Consider the following 15,177-nt stretch of genomic DNA (forward strand, 5'->3'; position numbering starts at 1 on the left):
TGACAGTGTGACAGCGTAGTGATTTTTTACACTAACAACTTTGAATGTATGTCACATCCCCATGATTAAAATTTTAAATTTGAAGTCATGTTATGTGACAATAATCTAAATTTGCTAGTACACAAAATAATTATATACAGTCAGTGTATAAAAAAAAGTTATCATTTTTAAAAGCACTTTGTCTTCCCATGATGAATCCATTATCCCAAACCAACAGAAAAAAAAACACCTGGTTCAAATTGTAACTCCTAAAACAAATACTAGCTATGAATTATTTATAAGCTCGAACAAACCAAGGAAAAGCTTATCTCAAAGGCTGAGAATTTTCTTATAAAGCTTAAAGCTAGCCAACTTGCTAAGCCTCGTCTATATTTCTTTGGCATATCATTGCCTTTGACAAACAACCGTCCAACATAACCTCACATCGCCGGCAGCATTGTTTGGATAGAGTATTATTTGAAATAATTACTGTAATATTTTTTGTGATATAATGTATGTAAGATAAAAAAATAATTAAAAATATAAAAAAATGAATTGAAAAATGTGTTTATGATGCAAGCGAAATATTATTATTTGAGATATTTGTGCTATCCAAACACTTTTTACGTGCATCTGCCAAAAACAATCTACTAAAATCTTGAGTCTGCTTAGACTCAAGTACTCTGACTTGATTTCCTGAAGGGGGGAGTGGATGTTACATCAGACGGATTAGTTCACCGTAATTGAGATATTGGATGAGTGAGAGAGAGAGAGAGAGTGGTAAGAACAAGCAAAAGCACACGAAACTACGCCATTAATCTTTCTGGGTAATACCCTAATAGAACTCTTTCTGGGTAAATACCGTAATAGAAATATAAAATGCACTGCTATGTATAACAGGGGAAATCAAAAACACAATTTTGCATCGTAGCTTAGAATTAGCTCGAAGAACCAAGACGGCAATTAAAATATGTTGCTAGTTACAAAATTTGATGGCCAATTACAATGGCCACAGTGTCTATGAAAAGAAATATACTCCTTTGTGAGCTGCACAATTCCTCTTTAAGTTTTCATCATCGGTAAAATGAGGCCATAACATAAAGCATGACTGCTGTTGAAGCAGTAATGAGCATTTCCTGCAAAAGGCATGAATTTCTATTTGAGTGTAATAACGTAATAACATTCTCCAGATAGAAATATGAAGAAATGCAGTAGTAACTGGTGGAAACTCAGTCCTCTCTTCCTCTTTCTACTCGTTTATTTGCCCTGACCGCACAGGGCAATTCTCAGAAAAAAATGAGGCTAGTATTTCCGATCTCTCAAAAGGAGGGTATAACTTGTATCCACCACTCTAAAATAACTACTCCTGGGTAAAGCACTTGAAGATGCATGCTTGTGATGTATGTGATTCCCACACTATTAACCCAAAATGGAAGGAATGGCTTCTAGCCATGGAATCTTGTGAACATCTAGAAGATGCACATGAACTTCAAGTCCTCAACAGCCACCCTGCACTGCACTTATGAAGATGAAAGTAGCCAAACATATGCCCAAGGAAAAATACCCAAATGCTTCCGTAAGTTCTTTGATTTGTCTTTCAAAATCAATATCAGTTTTAGCTCTGCTGAACCATAACAATAATAAACTACCAAAGCCAAAATGATATCAACACCATTTTAATGGATCGTTAGTTCGGGAATGCACCGTCATGCATAAAGTTAAGCCAACCGGAACACATTTGAAAATTGAGGCAGCATAATCTGGGTCTACGATAGATCTTATTCATCTATATAAACATTTAACCATTAATTTTGAGAATTAGTTATATACCTGGTTGTAGTACAAGAAGCGAGGTATATAACCACCTGCAACTTCGATCAAATTTAAAATACCAGTGTATCCCTGTAATAGAACAATGCGAAGAACAGATGAAGATGAAAAAAATGCAAGCAAGTCAACATAAGCAAATTCATCAAACAATTGTGAGAAATCAACCTAGCACCAATGCTGCAAGAGTGGTACTTTTCCAAGTTACTGTTGTACCCAACAGCACGTTTACCAAAATCATGTCCTAGCTATAACAGATGCCATTAATTACAGGAGCCCCTTACCATAATTGTGGAACACAAATTTATCCTCAAAAAGAAACAATATATATATATATATATATAGCAGATATACTTAAACATAACTCATCTATTTATTTTCTTCATAAGCCACTTTATGCTCTCACTAGTTACATTAATGCAAAACCTGGCCTAAGAATTGCGTTCAATCATTATGCAAGCACAGATGCCCTCACTTTTTGTGGGGGGAGAGAGACAGTATCTTGTCTCTGCCAAAAGTATTTGCTGAATTTTCAAATGCTCTCCAATTTCATGTTACTTGATATTCACAGCAAATTTATCATAGCTTTTGTATGCTAAAGAAAATACTTATTTTGGTACCTGAGATAATCCCTCTAACACATCAACTTTAAGGATTAGCACAGTGCTAAACATTATCAAAGTATTCTGGAAGAGTGTACTAAATTCAAGCATTGAAAAGTGTCCATGAGAGACAGCTACAAATAACCACCAAACTGGACATGAGAGCAGCCACACAAAATCTAACCTAGTGGACTTGTTCCGCTCAGAACTACAAGATACTGTCTTCTTCTGATAATATGTTCTTTCCTGTTCTGTTCTTTGGAACGCCAACACACAGTAATGCTCCTGTTGAACACACTTAACTACTCCCAGCAAGTCCCACTTTCTGAAGGAGAAAAATCGGAGCTTATCCCTCAAATTAATGATGCATATCAATTTGTGGTAAATGTAAATTTTTAATGGCATCCAAATGTGGGTGGAAAAAAGATCCAAAAAAGATGAAGTGGTGCATGAGGTAATCCTATCCAAACAAAAATGGAATTGCTTCGACAAAAAAGTTAAGACATCCAAAGCTAATGACGAAGATAAATTTTAAGTTGAACATGAGTCCACAAACACAGCTTACCAATGAAGCAACAGCTATACAACCAAAAACCAATGAAAGAGATCTGAGTAACCTCTTCCCCATTCTCAACATTCTCCCTTCATCTTCACCCTCTTCCTGCAGCGAGAAAAGGCAGCTTAGATGCTCAAACATATTCGAAAGAAGTTTAGCAGGGACAAAAAGTAGAATTAGTCATGAAATGTGCCAAAAGCAGGAAATTACATATGCAAGTAATATAAGATACTACAATTCAGCTCAACAACCAAGCAACACTTACAGTAAATGTGGGAGAAACCGGTGGTTCGAATGCTTTCAACTTCTCAAATATGCGATATACGAAAACAAAGGCCAAAAACTGTAAAGGTTTATATTCAGCACTACGCTGGATAAAAATCCAAGCTGTCTGCAAAAGACTGAAAAGTTAGGGTACCATTATACAATCATCAAATTTATAATCAGAAACTTGACAGTGATATCATTGACATGGCAAAATAGTCCGCAATGGAATTATAACTATAACTTCTATAATCCACACACAAAGCTCACTTTGCCTAGAGTACTCCACACCTCAAGCAAAATAGTGATCTCAATCAAGTAGAATTTTCCTACTCTTCTCCTCTCTCTCCCTCAGAGACACACCCATGCACCTAAAAACCCTAATATGTCAGAAACACGGTAATAGTCATCATATGCACATATAATCTTTGAAAGTTAAATATTATCATAATTCTTCTTGGTAGATGATCAAGCTGTTCAAAAGTGAGACTTGACACATTTATGTCACTTAAATGATATATTCTTTCCATATGGTGATATATCTCTTAAAGGGCTACAATGATAAATTGCATCTCTTACAAATACTGCTGATATTGCAATGTTGATCTTTATATCCTTTGGATCAGACTTTGTGGGCCTGAAAGCACAAGCAAGACCGGAGTTACAAGTTATAAAATTGCATCAACTTTTGCAGCAGAAAATTTAAGAAATAATTTATCAATTCTAAACCAAAAGGAAAAACAACAAAATAATAACACTATTTGGATATGTGAAAGTTCTCATTATAGTTATTCCTAATCGATTATCTAGAACACTTATAAGTTTACATCCACAACATTACCCAAAGAAAAGGTCAATCTCAGATAAGCCTTATAAGCATAGAGACTTGGACAGACATAATAAAACTACAGAAACCGCTTCACTTCAAAAGGTTCCACCATAAAAGCCATGCAATTTGATTCTATCTCTACCATATCAAGATTTCCTAAATGGGGAAAATAAATAAATAAAAAGCTCTGCTAAGTTTCCCTCGCAAGTATACCATTATTCCACAAACTACAAAAGTTAACATGCAATGGAAGTATCTCAACCGAGTGCAGGTATAAAGTGTCATTGTCAATATTAGTGATTATCTAGAAATAAGATCTAAGACTAGATATCTATTTCTTCTGATTATTACTATTTTCCCAACAACAAAAGAAGTGATAAAAACAAACATTAACTAGAGATTTATTCCTCATTCTAGTAAGAATGAAAGATATATTTCCTTATCTACAGAACAAAATATAAAGTCCTGTGATTTCACCAAAGCCTTGTTAGCACAATGGAGCATGTTTTAGAATATGAAGCACTGACCGTGTCAATGCATCATAAAATCAGATAGGTTGCAATTGATTGACAAACAGTAGCATTACAGGTACTGAAGGATACCTTGGGCCCCAGGGAACAATAGGCAGCTTATCAGCAAACTTTATATCCTTCGACACCTGAAATATTACGCACGTAGAATACTAAATAACAATAGTCACAACTGATAGTTGATTATCTCAACACTAATTTGCAAAAATACTCTGTAGCTGAAATTTATACTTTACTTGATAGACAAATAATTTAACACCCTAATTAGAGATTTCAGCGAGAAATGGTGGATAATTGATTGTTTTCTCTCAACCATGTTTTCTCGCCGTAAGTTCAGAATGTGTCACACTGATTAGCCAGGTAAAATGTTTGTCTTAAGAGTAAACTGCGCCTTGGAAGGGGAAGAAAAGAGAGAAAGGCAATTGTACTCATTGGACTACTAAAACCTGAAATGACACAACATGAACTTAGGTAACTATACACATATGTTTACCTAATTATGTAACAATTATTTCTGGAGATTTAAACAAAGTAAGAAGGATATGTTAGAAATATACCTTGAAAGAACCAAAAGTTTCACCTTTCTTCCGCTTTGTTAATTGGGCCATCATGATTTTATCATAAGCTTTCTCCAACTGCAAGTGGCACGTAAATCAACCATAAATATCCATCGTGCCAAATATAACAATGCCTAACCAAAGTATACAACATAATGTGAAGACTTGGGGGAATTGAAACACACCTCAGTTGCAGTTGCCTCATCACCTCTCTTCTCAGCATCCTTCTTTTTCTTCGCATATGCTGCCTTAACCATGTCAAATCCCTCAATGGGGCTTACACCAAGAACCTATACAATACACATATACCTGACAACCATTGATAAGAGAACCACTTACTTCAATATCTACACATTAGAGTAATAGCAGGTTCATACCTCGTAGGGATTAAAGTCATTACTTGGACTCCCAGCAGCAGATGATGCAGCTTGAACCATAAATTTACCGACCTTGTATATTCTAGGAAACCTGTAAGTTGAACATTCTGATGCCACAGTCAATTGCAAATACAGAAAATGGAACGAAAATTTACTTTCGTTTCCTTCAAAAGCAGCAAAATTGAATAATGATTGCACAATCAAAACTCAACAAAACATCCACTCTGCCCAAAATATATATATATATATATATATATATATATTCTTATTTGTTCTCCGATACATGTGCACATTTGAGTCTAGCCCTCCACTTGGCTAGGTAAGACGATAAAATGAACGTAGAAATCGAAGTCAAAGAGTCCAATTAAAGCTTCCTCAACAAGCCTGCTCTGCATTGCTTGTTTATTTGCTTCTATACATCCACCGTCAATTCGAGAGCTTAAAATATGCCGTGAAGTTTCTTTTCTCGGGCAGACAATAGAAATGACCCAAAATAGTGGCAGAAGTAAGTTGACTGAATTTGGAGAAATTACCTGAGATTGTTGGAAGGGATAATTCTGCAGAGTGGAGCTGAACTTCTGAGAAGATAATTTTTGGGAGAAAAAAGAGATGGTTTGGGACATTGAACTAAGCTTGAAGATATCGTTAAAGCCATCGGAATTGGTTCCTGAATCCTAAGACTAAAGTGTATCTAATCTATGTTTTGATTCAAAGCTTCGAAGGCCAAATGTTCAAAAAGATTGGGTCAGGGTTTTGTGTAGGGGTTTGTAGTGTTTTGACGTGGTCGAGACTTAACGGAAGCCGTTAGCCGGCGAGTCGGTTGCAGAGGTTGCTTCTTTAGTGATTTAGTAGCAACCGAGACGCGCAGAATACAAGACGTTCGCGTGGCCTAATGGATAAGGCGCTCGCCTCCGGAGCGGGAGATTGTGGGTTCGAGTCCCACCGTGAACGATAACTGGTGATCATCGGTGCTGTTTTAATGTAACATCTGTTTTGGTCAAAAGCTGTCCAAAACAAAAGATCAAGAAGGATAGTTGTGTGGGCCGTGGCCCATCCGACAAATCTTAATACTAACATAATCCTGTTCTTTAATTTTTTTTAAATTCTTGTTTTATCGGCAAACATCCTCATCAATCTATCACCAATTTTCCTTATTTTACTCCCCTCTAAGGCATAGAATCTAACGCAAGAAAGTGCATACTTCTTTATTCTCAGTTGACCGATGAATGTCTAAATTAGACAAATCCATTTACAAATTCAAGACCAAGATTTTATACATTTTACTCTAAACTAACGAATTCTTAGTGATATTATGACCTCAGCACGAATAATCTCTAACTAAAAGAGAAGGGCAAAAAATTGTAAAAACCACAATAATCTCCTTCAGCACGAATCCTAAGCATTTGTAGCCCAACACCTTAATTTCCAAGGTAAATTTTTGGTTGCCTGTCCAATTCTAGTGAAGCATAACAAAAGTTACAAAACCATCCTTAACTTTTCATTTGTTCTTGAACTCTTTGCTGTTTTTCCATTTTTTTCCTTTTTCCCTTTGATCTAACGTATCTCTCCTTCCAAACTTGAGGTCTTAATAAAACAGCTTCAGTTATGTTGGTGCGACAAATTACCAAATGTTATTTCCTTGCGGGAGAAAACAAACTGGGAAATTTTCAATTGCCTTAGACAATAGATTATATAAGTTATCCAAGTATTAGTGGCAGGGTACGTCACTCAGCTCACCCCTCCATCGAGGGATACACGAGAGACTTATTCTCATAGTACATAGCTAGACAAGATGCATAAATATCAGCACTCGGAACAAAACTTGTTAATTTAGACAATGGACCAAGAAGATCCTGCTTGCTGAGACTGAGAAAATTGCGGGCTGAGAATCGTCACTTCTTTCCTATTATACTTAATCCTTCTTGCTTCCACCCTGGAGAGCTGATAAGAATTAATCAGCACATCCTCCGGCATGGCCCGAATTACAGATCTTTTCCCTGCGAGAGGACTAGTCTTGGCATTGTCGTTGGTCTTCACATTGAACCATTCAAGTCCTTCGGTTCCAGCAATTTTTACATGTGCAAAGTTTTGTGGGATGATCAGAAGCTGCCCTTGTCGTACTTCTCCATCATAAACCGCTCTTCGAGAACTTCCAACGATCTGTACACGGCCATTTCCTCTGCTGATATAGCTTATGCTGTGAGCATTTATGTTCCAGTGAGGTGCAACCATGGCATTGGGGCGGAGGAATCCTCTGCCAGCGCTCAGTTGGAGGTATTTCAAAATGGGAAGGTTCATGCTGTTGAGAGAGCTTATGCTTCCACCACGAGCTGTGTATACATCTGCTCTTTCAGGATTTGCAAGATTTTCCCGAACCCTCATGGTACAAATGGTCCCTTCCAAGCCATTATCGGCCTTGAAGAATCCTGTTTGTTCTTGCTATTCTGCCCTTGGCCTTTGTACATGGAGCTCGTTTTTAACTCTCACGACGTCTCCTCTCCAGTCATTCTCGTTTTGTAGCTTTCTGGCGGTCTCTTGGCTTATGCCGAAAGCCTGAGCCAAAATCTGTACTTCAAATCCCTGGAAGATAATGTAGCCTTGGTAGTGCTGCTGCTGTTGTGATTGTTTGCCCTGCCAGATTCCTCCTTCTTCTTCTTGTTGTTTTGGGTTGCCAGCAAGGAAAAACCTCTACGAAACAATAAGCCAAGGACATATTAGAGTTTAATTTGGAGAACCCGAGAAATTGTAATTGCTCTTTGTTAGTTGTTCTAATATAGTGTTGACCAATTTCTAACCCTTAGGTTTTGGTCGAGGTGGTTTTCGAAATCGCTAATGTCATGGATTACAACGAGAACAAGATCCTCATTGTCTTGTTGTATGCCCAGTGGGCAACTTCAGCAGGCAAGGCATTGACTTCTCTGTTGGGATTGCTGGAATGATTGGAAGGTCTCTGGGCAACCGGATAACAGCGTTCCAAGTACGCCATTACCTAGCAATAATGAACCAAAACAGTACGTGGTTGGTTAGTACTACAAATGATATGGATACGATAATAAACTATAAAAATTCATTCATGCATGCATGCACGCTAAATTATGGAAAGGACTAGGTGATTAGCCTTGGATAACGAAGACTAGCGCTGGTGCGTTGTTGAAGGACGGCAGAAGGAGGCTTTGAGGCTCGATCACATGACGTATTGCAGAGACTCCCGCACACCTCAGCTGTTCGGATCCCAGATTTCAGTGTAACCAGCTTCATGCTGTAAGCGGCGACAGGGTTCTTGTGGGCTCAGATTCTGGAGATTGCATTCGCCTAGGCCGATGCCAAACTGGCCTTGTTGGTGCTGGTGTCCGCCTTGAGATAGCCTAGAAGCTAAGCAGCTTGGGGATAAAACAAGAAGGCAAAGAGCAAGAACTTGCAAAGATGAGCCTGCCATTTCTATGGCTAGATATAGCTAGTTTGATGATATTGTTGTTTCTTGATGGTATGATTTTGCATGGTGCGAAGGGTATGAATTTATAGGCGAGGAAGGATGGCTAAAATGTGACACTTGCAATGGGAATTGGCACCTGCCGGAGAGGTTACCTCACATTTTGCATGGATACGCGTCGAATTGGTGTAATTCGTACATTTCTGCATGATTTCTTGTGGCTTTGAGCTTTAAGCGGTCTCGTGTTGTCACGCCCAGCTGTTTCAAGTCGTGCAAATAATTACAGACACAGTGTCCTGGATGTAATAGTTATATATGATCGAACAGTCGATGGTTCAATACATGAATTAGAGATGTCGGAACTCGGAGCATTTACAGTATTCAATGTGCACTTGAAGACAAAACAGTTTAATTATTTTCAAAGGTCATTTTGTTAGGTTTGTGTTTCAGCACCGACAAACTTATGACTGCATCTTTTGTCTCACTGGTGAAAGTGAAATATGACTGAAATTAAGGCTAGCATAGCTAAAGCTGCTGAACGTTAAGGCTGTGCATAATATAAATTTCTCGTAACATGATGTATTTAGCACAATCCATTGACAATATAAATTTCTTGGAACCTGCATCTACCCTCTTGAGTGAGTGTTTCCTACGTTGCTTTTTAAGCTAGAAGGCAAAAACAAATCAAGAGGTTTTCTATTCAAAACTTGAAACTTTCAAATGATAAGTAAAACGGAGAAGGGAACCTTATAGACCTTCATTCATCATTTATGGTGGGCTTTGCTTGGTAAGGTGACTTAAAAGTGTGAAGTAGATCCCTTGTTAAGGTAACAACTGAGCTCATAACTTGTAATTTTCACTTCTAATACGTATATACACACGCCAAGTTTTGGGTGATTTAGTTGTAAGAAGGCTTAGTTAATTTCTAATTTCCAAGATTAGTAGGTTTTCACGTTAGATATACATAGACATGCACATCATAGTCATGAAACCACAGCCGAATTAAGGACTCATAATAGTTGACACCCTTTATAGTTTATACTGTACTAAAAAAAGTTACCAGAAGGTGGCATGCCCCATTTCAGTCTTTGAAGAGAAAAACACACACTTTTGCTAAAATAGAGAGAAACACTCGGGATGACAATATTTCCACTGAAAGCCCACATATAGCATATTCTATCTCAATGTCTCTGGACTCCTAAGGCGGTCAACAGTAGGTACTCTTGATTCAGAAATTACGAAGTTAATATTGCGCTAATCATGCTTTGGCAAGAGGGTAATGCATATTTGGCGTACAAGGAGTGAACTCAAATTTGGCATTAAAAGTTTCAAGAAATTAGAGCTTACAAGATTATTTTTCTTGCTTGAAGAATGAACTCAAATTACAAGGGTGATATTTTATTTCCCTTTAATTAAGCTCATTGTACACACCACACAACCAAATTCTTTATTTCTTTTTCTTATATGCAACCATGTCAAGAAACTTGAACTGTCAAAAATTTTTTACCCTAGGTACAAATAGGAAAAATGTTTATCACACAATCTGTGCAAATTTCTCCTGTGATTTTCCAGCAATCAAAAGGAGGTTGTACCAGAAAACCATGTCTTCCTTGATACTATCTTCCCCAGGTTCAATATTAGATTCTCCAGTGGATAGAAACTGAAGCCTTGAGTCTGAGGCAGGACCCAGATATTTGTTAGTCTTGGAAGAATCTTTGGCCGATTGTTTCAAATTAGTTTCTGCAAGAACTCTAGCTGGCCCCGGTGCAGATATACTGTAGTCTAAGCTGGAGAAATTTTCATGAATACTTCCTGTAAAGTTTTGAACATCACCGTTGCCCTCTGAACCAGGATGATTTGATGCTTCCCCAGACTCAGGTGTTCCCTGACTATTTGATCTCCATAAATTTGTTTGTAGTTGTCGCAAATCTTTTTGCCCGACGGCGTCCTGATGAACCCTCTTTTTCAAGTGAGTGTTCCAGTAATTTTTTATCTCATTGTCTGTTCGTCCAGGCAATCTATTAGCAATAGCAGACCATCTGGGGAAGAAAAGAAAGCATTTATTTGCAAGTGAAAAAAAAAAAGAAAGAAAAACATATTATGTATAAAGAGTTTATACAGTTCCGAGTATCAATTTCTTAATTTCTATTTTCACATATTGATTTCGCGCAGTCACTGTTCACAAAGGTTTGCAATTTTGCATGCATAATCAGGGTATCTGATGCACATTAGTGCTAGCAATTGTTCTTTCTCATTAACTTTTTAAAAATATATAAAGATACAAATTAAGAGACTACTTACAGTACTAAATATAGGAGTAATTAAGAATTATGTACAAATTCAATTAATTAAACTTAATAGCACAATATAATCCATACTCTGAGATGGTTGTAATAAATTTCCAAATACCTGTTTCCCATTATTTGATGAAGCTTAATGATGGTTTCTTCTTCTTCTTTGCTAAAATTTCCCCGCTTAATATCGGGCCTCAAGTAATTCGTCCATCGGAGTCTGCAACTCTTTCCGCACCTTAATAAGCCTGGATAGTGTTTCAAATATGGAGTAAGCTCGAAAACGAAATTCTGTACTTCTCCAATAAATGCTTGTGCAAGAATGTACAGCTCAAAAGAATGGAAATTTCCCATAGAACAGACTCACAACGTTATGTTGATCACGGTTACTTTCATAAACTGGATTTGTTATAAGCTGAAGTCTGCAGTAGGAAATTATGACACTTACCAGCCTGTTTGGGAAGTGCCCTCCAATTTTCATGGCCATAGTGTTGAACGAAAGATACCAGTATTTGATCTTCCTCGGGAGTCCATGGCCCTTTTTTCAACCCCATCTTCTCGCAGCAAGGAACCCTCACCATAGCTGATATCGCTCTCTCCTCTTCAGTCTTCACACAGACACGCAGTAAGGGAGATGATCAGAAGAGCCTCAGTTTAATTAATGTTACTGTGAAGTTTTGTAAACGTGCTAAAATTGACTATAATGGTCTTTCTATACTTTGTGACGTTGCTAAACATGGTTTCCAATTTCCAAATGCTCGTTTTCAATTTGAAAAGCAGGAAAGAAAAGCAGAAGGGTCCCTATCAGGCTTGCATTTTGTCTCCTTAATTCTCTTTCCTACTCTCCATCCAGATCCAGAATAATCTATGTGAGGCCGCCACAGCGCTGCTCACTAAGCAGTATGAAAACTGAGGAGTGATAGAAGAATTTTTTATCAAGACTTAAACTGTCAATTTTGATGAAAAATTTTTCATGGCTAATAATGATTTCAATTTTTAGTTGGCCACGCAGCTATATCATATACGGTATTTTCTGGGCTCTCTTCTTCCATTGAATTTCTGGGATGTTTCTTTTGGATGATGCAAAGCAAGCAAAGTACAGTGGACAGCATTATAGTAAATTGCTAAGGTCAAAAATCATACGCGCCACGTGCAAAGTACCCAACCACCTTTTTTTGTCTATACATCAATGTATTTGGGGGACAATAAAGAAAAGGATTATGCATTGACTGCTTTATTTGTGAACAAATACGAATCCTTTACTAAGTGTCAACATTCAAAATCCTTGAAGTGCGTGCTCAATTTTCAACTATAGCCTTTGATTCCTGTCAACACCGTGACCTTTACCCCTAAATGTTAATCCATGTACTTACTGATTAGCGTATTTATATTTTTAAATATGTTTCTTTCTATACCAATAAATGCAAAATTCAAGGTTTCTAAATGTTCGAATGGATGACGGGGAGGATTAGGTCGGATAGTAAAGTGTAAAAAATTTTAAGTACTAAGAGGGGAATGGCCGCGCATCACGCGAGTGTTTGATGCCTATGATTAAAGAAAATTTTACGGTAGTTCAAGTGAATATCAAAAAATTCACGCATATTGAGTAACAATATGAAGTAACAAAATATATAATGTATACTGGGAGATGGAGAAGGAAATTATGCATGCTATCTTGCTTGGTTCATATATTTTGAAACAAACACTTGTATATGAGTTTTTCATTAACAAAACTAAATGAACTTTAAACAGATACCGAAACGATTCAGAAAATGGCAATAAACAAAGTGATTATCCACTTAAAGATGCATCTACACAATATTCTTGTTGATGAAAGTAGCCAACTTTTTTAGCAACGACAAAGTCTAGCCTCGAAATGTTTGGTTCCATTAGAGAATTCAACAATGGATCATCAACTCCCGTAGATTTTGGATTAACATAATACCAAATGCCCTTAACATAGGCATTCGCCCGTAATTTCGTTAACTCAATACTAATTAGATCTTTCCCCCAAAAATAAGGACAATTGAGAAAAATCACATCAAGATTGAAGTCATCTAGCATCTTCCGCCAAACCCTTGATGCCATGTTATGTACTAAATTGTCACCAGCACTATCCCCACCAAAAAACACCCTATCAAAACCAGCATAATCCCTAAGCCATACCTCAGGACCCTCGCCATTTGAATGAGGGGCAGCCCATTTGACTATAATTTGAGAATCTTCATAAGCAATAGGCAAATGATGCTCAGGGGCGAGCCGATAGTTAATTGAAACTGTTACACCACCAGCTTCTGCAACTACTACATTAAGGTGCGCGTGATATATAGAAGAGTATGCAGATTTGATCAAACAGCCTCCACCATGTAAGTAGACCAAAAGAGAAAGTTTTGTATCTCCAAACCTATTCCAACAAAATCACATCATTTAAATTGTATAGAATAACCAACTTTGTGGGGAAACAATGATATCAACATTAAATTGCGCTAACAAAGTATCCAATTTTGGAATGAAAGCATTTAACTGACAATAGAAATTACGATTTTACAAAGCAAATCATACCATTAAAAAAAAGAATGAAACCTCACCTTAAGTTGAACCACCAAGAATAGCTTCACCAGAGAACCATATTGAAATTCAGAGTACAATGACAATACAAATAAGTATTTACTGGAAGACGAAAAGGACATAATGGAAGAATGTGAAGGAGCAGACATTTGAAAAATTGAAGTTGAAACTAATGCTCAATCATAAATTCCTTAATAAATCACATTGCCCTTACTTTAATTGAAATAAAAATGACGTTTGAAGTTCTTCAAGTTATAATAGCAAAGTAACAGTAATAATTGATACAAACCAAAATGAATGTCTCTGCAATGACATTTAAGTAATTACACCAATAAAGAAACTATTATGGGTTGTAGCCATTGTAAAAAAGATGACTAAATAATCTTACATTTCCAAACGACTCAAACTTTTGAACAAATCATCATTGCATCTTTTAGAATACAAGGACATCTCAGTAAACACAATAATACATATGCTTTCTAAAGTAGTACCCAATACTATAATTACATTCAAAACAACCTCACAATCCCAAAATACCCCTACTCTTGCGATTGAAATTCAAAGCTATTCTTTCACCCAAACTCATTCTTATATAGTTTAAGAAATCAGTTTTAAATTTGAGAGTTTCTACTTAAAAAAAATATATGTATATGCTCAGACGCTTGATCGATGATCATATATGAGAATGGCCGATAAAAACATTTTACTTTGTCTAAATTCTTATTTGATAATTCAATTGAGCACTTAAATTTAATGAGTTTACATTTTAATATATTCAAACTCGTTTGATAATCGAAACTGGAACATTTGAATTTTATTAAATGATACTGAATTTTTTAGACAAAATATGCTCCAAAGAAAAAGTAATAAATTATTAACTTATCAATTAATGTGATATACAATCGAATATATCAAATTTAGTACGTAATAATTCACTAACTTAATAAATTTTAATTTCAGATTTTAATTTTCAAACTTTATTTTTATCAAATGCACCGCAAGTTTAGAAGGTAACAAAAACAGTTTGATTTCTTACCGTCACTACAGTTTGTAAAAGATGCATAAAAAAAAAAAAAAGATAAGCCTAATTGATAAGCATTGCCATATTAATAGAAACTTAAATTGGAGAAGCATTATCGCAACTTTGACTTATTCGTGTACGGGAAGGTCCTAAAAGTGACCATGTCGAGAAAGACGCTTGGAAAAGAGGACACTCATAAAGGGTGCAAGATATAATCAAGATTCTGCAAATCCCTGACTTTTACCGACACTGGATTTGGTTGGAAAAGTCAGCTTGTGTAGCCGCCATATTTAGTAAAACCACGTAATTCATTTGTGATATTTAACTTTATATGGTTTGTAATTTA

General features: G+C 36.5%; 3 protein-coding genes, 1 non-coding gene and 1 pseudogene across 7 annotated transcripts; 1 reads left to right on the plus strand and 4 right to left on the minus strand.

Annotated features, from left to right (window-relative positions):
• Nucleotides 1–846: 846 nt before the first annotated feature.
• On the minus strand, nt 847–6,468 carry LOC113725585 (protein CHLOROPLAST J-LIKE DOMAIN 1, chloroplastic-like). Of its 4 annotated transcripts, none has more exons than XM_072074034.1 (10): nt 6,055–6,467; nt 5,522–5,628; nt 5,330–5,434; nt 5,145–5,222; nt 4,660–4,715; nt 3,808–3,865; nt 3,230–3,355; nt 2,974–3,069; nt 1,810–1,881; nt 847–1,115 (listed from the first exon to the last, which is right to left on the minus strand). In XM_072074034.1, exons 2-10 carry the CDS (start codon nt 5,579–5,581, stop codon nt 1,053–1,055), a joined length of 714 nt encoding a protein of 237 aa, XP_071930135.1. In that variant the 5' UTR covers nt 5,582–5,628; nt 6,055–6,467; the 3' UTR covers nt 847–1,052. The 4 variants fall into 4 exon arrangements, with proteins under 4 accessions (XP_071930135.1, XP_027104650.1, XP_071930134.1 ...); XM_027248849.2 differs by having other exon boundaries at nt 5,522–5,612; nt 6,055–6,465; XM_072074033.1 differs by having other exon boundaries at nt 1,047–1,493; nt 5,522–5,612; nt 6,055–6,468.
• TRNAR-CCG (transfer RNA arginine (anticodon CCG)) lies at nt 6,400–6,472 on the plus strand. Its single transcript has one exon. It is a non-coding gene; the product is annotated as a tRNA-Arg (tRNA).
• An 879-nt stretch (nt 6,473–7,351) lies between these two features.
• On the minus strand, nt 7,352–8,957 carry LOC113723797 (11S globulin seed storage protein Ana o 2.0101-like; annotated as a pseudogene).
• Nucleotides 8,958–10,237: 1,280 nt separating this feature from the next.
• Nucleotides 10,238–12,304, minus strand: LOC113725587 (transcription repressor MYB6-like). The gene is made up of 3 exons (XM_027248853.2): nt 11,691–12,304; nt 11,361–11,490; nt 10,238–10,990 (listed from the first exon to the last, which is right to left on the minus strand). The coding sequence occupies exons 1-3, from the start codon at nt 11,821–11,823 to the stop codon at nt 10,486–10,488; spliced, it is 768 nt and encodes a 255-aa protein (XP_027104654.1). The 5' UTR covers nt 11,824–12,304; the 3' UTR covers nt 10,238–10,485.
• Nucleotides 12,305–13,033: 729 nt separating this feature from the next.
• LOC113723799 (probable carboxylesterase 12) lies at nt 13,034–13,959 on the minus strand. Its single transcript, XM_027246767.1, has 3 exons — nt 13,831–13,959; nt 13,689–13,765; nt 13,034–13,646 (listed from the first exon to the last, which is right to left on the minus strand). The coding sequence occupies exons 1-3, from the start codon at nt 13,957–13,959 to the stop codon at nt 13,034–13,036; spliced, it is 819 nt and encodes a 272-aa protein (XP_027102568.1).
• Nucleotides 13,960–15,177: the final 1,218 nt, after the last annotated feature.

Source organism: Coffea arabica, chromosome 2c, assembly GCF_036785885.1.
Source record: "Coffea arabica cultivar ET-39 chromosome 2c, Coffea Arabica ET-39 HiFi, whole genome shotgun sequence".
Classification (NCBI taxonomy): Eukaryota; Viridiplantae; Streptophyta; class Magnoliopsida; order Gentianales; family Rubiaceae; genus Coffea; species Coffea arabica.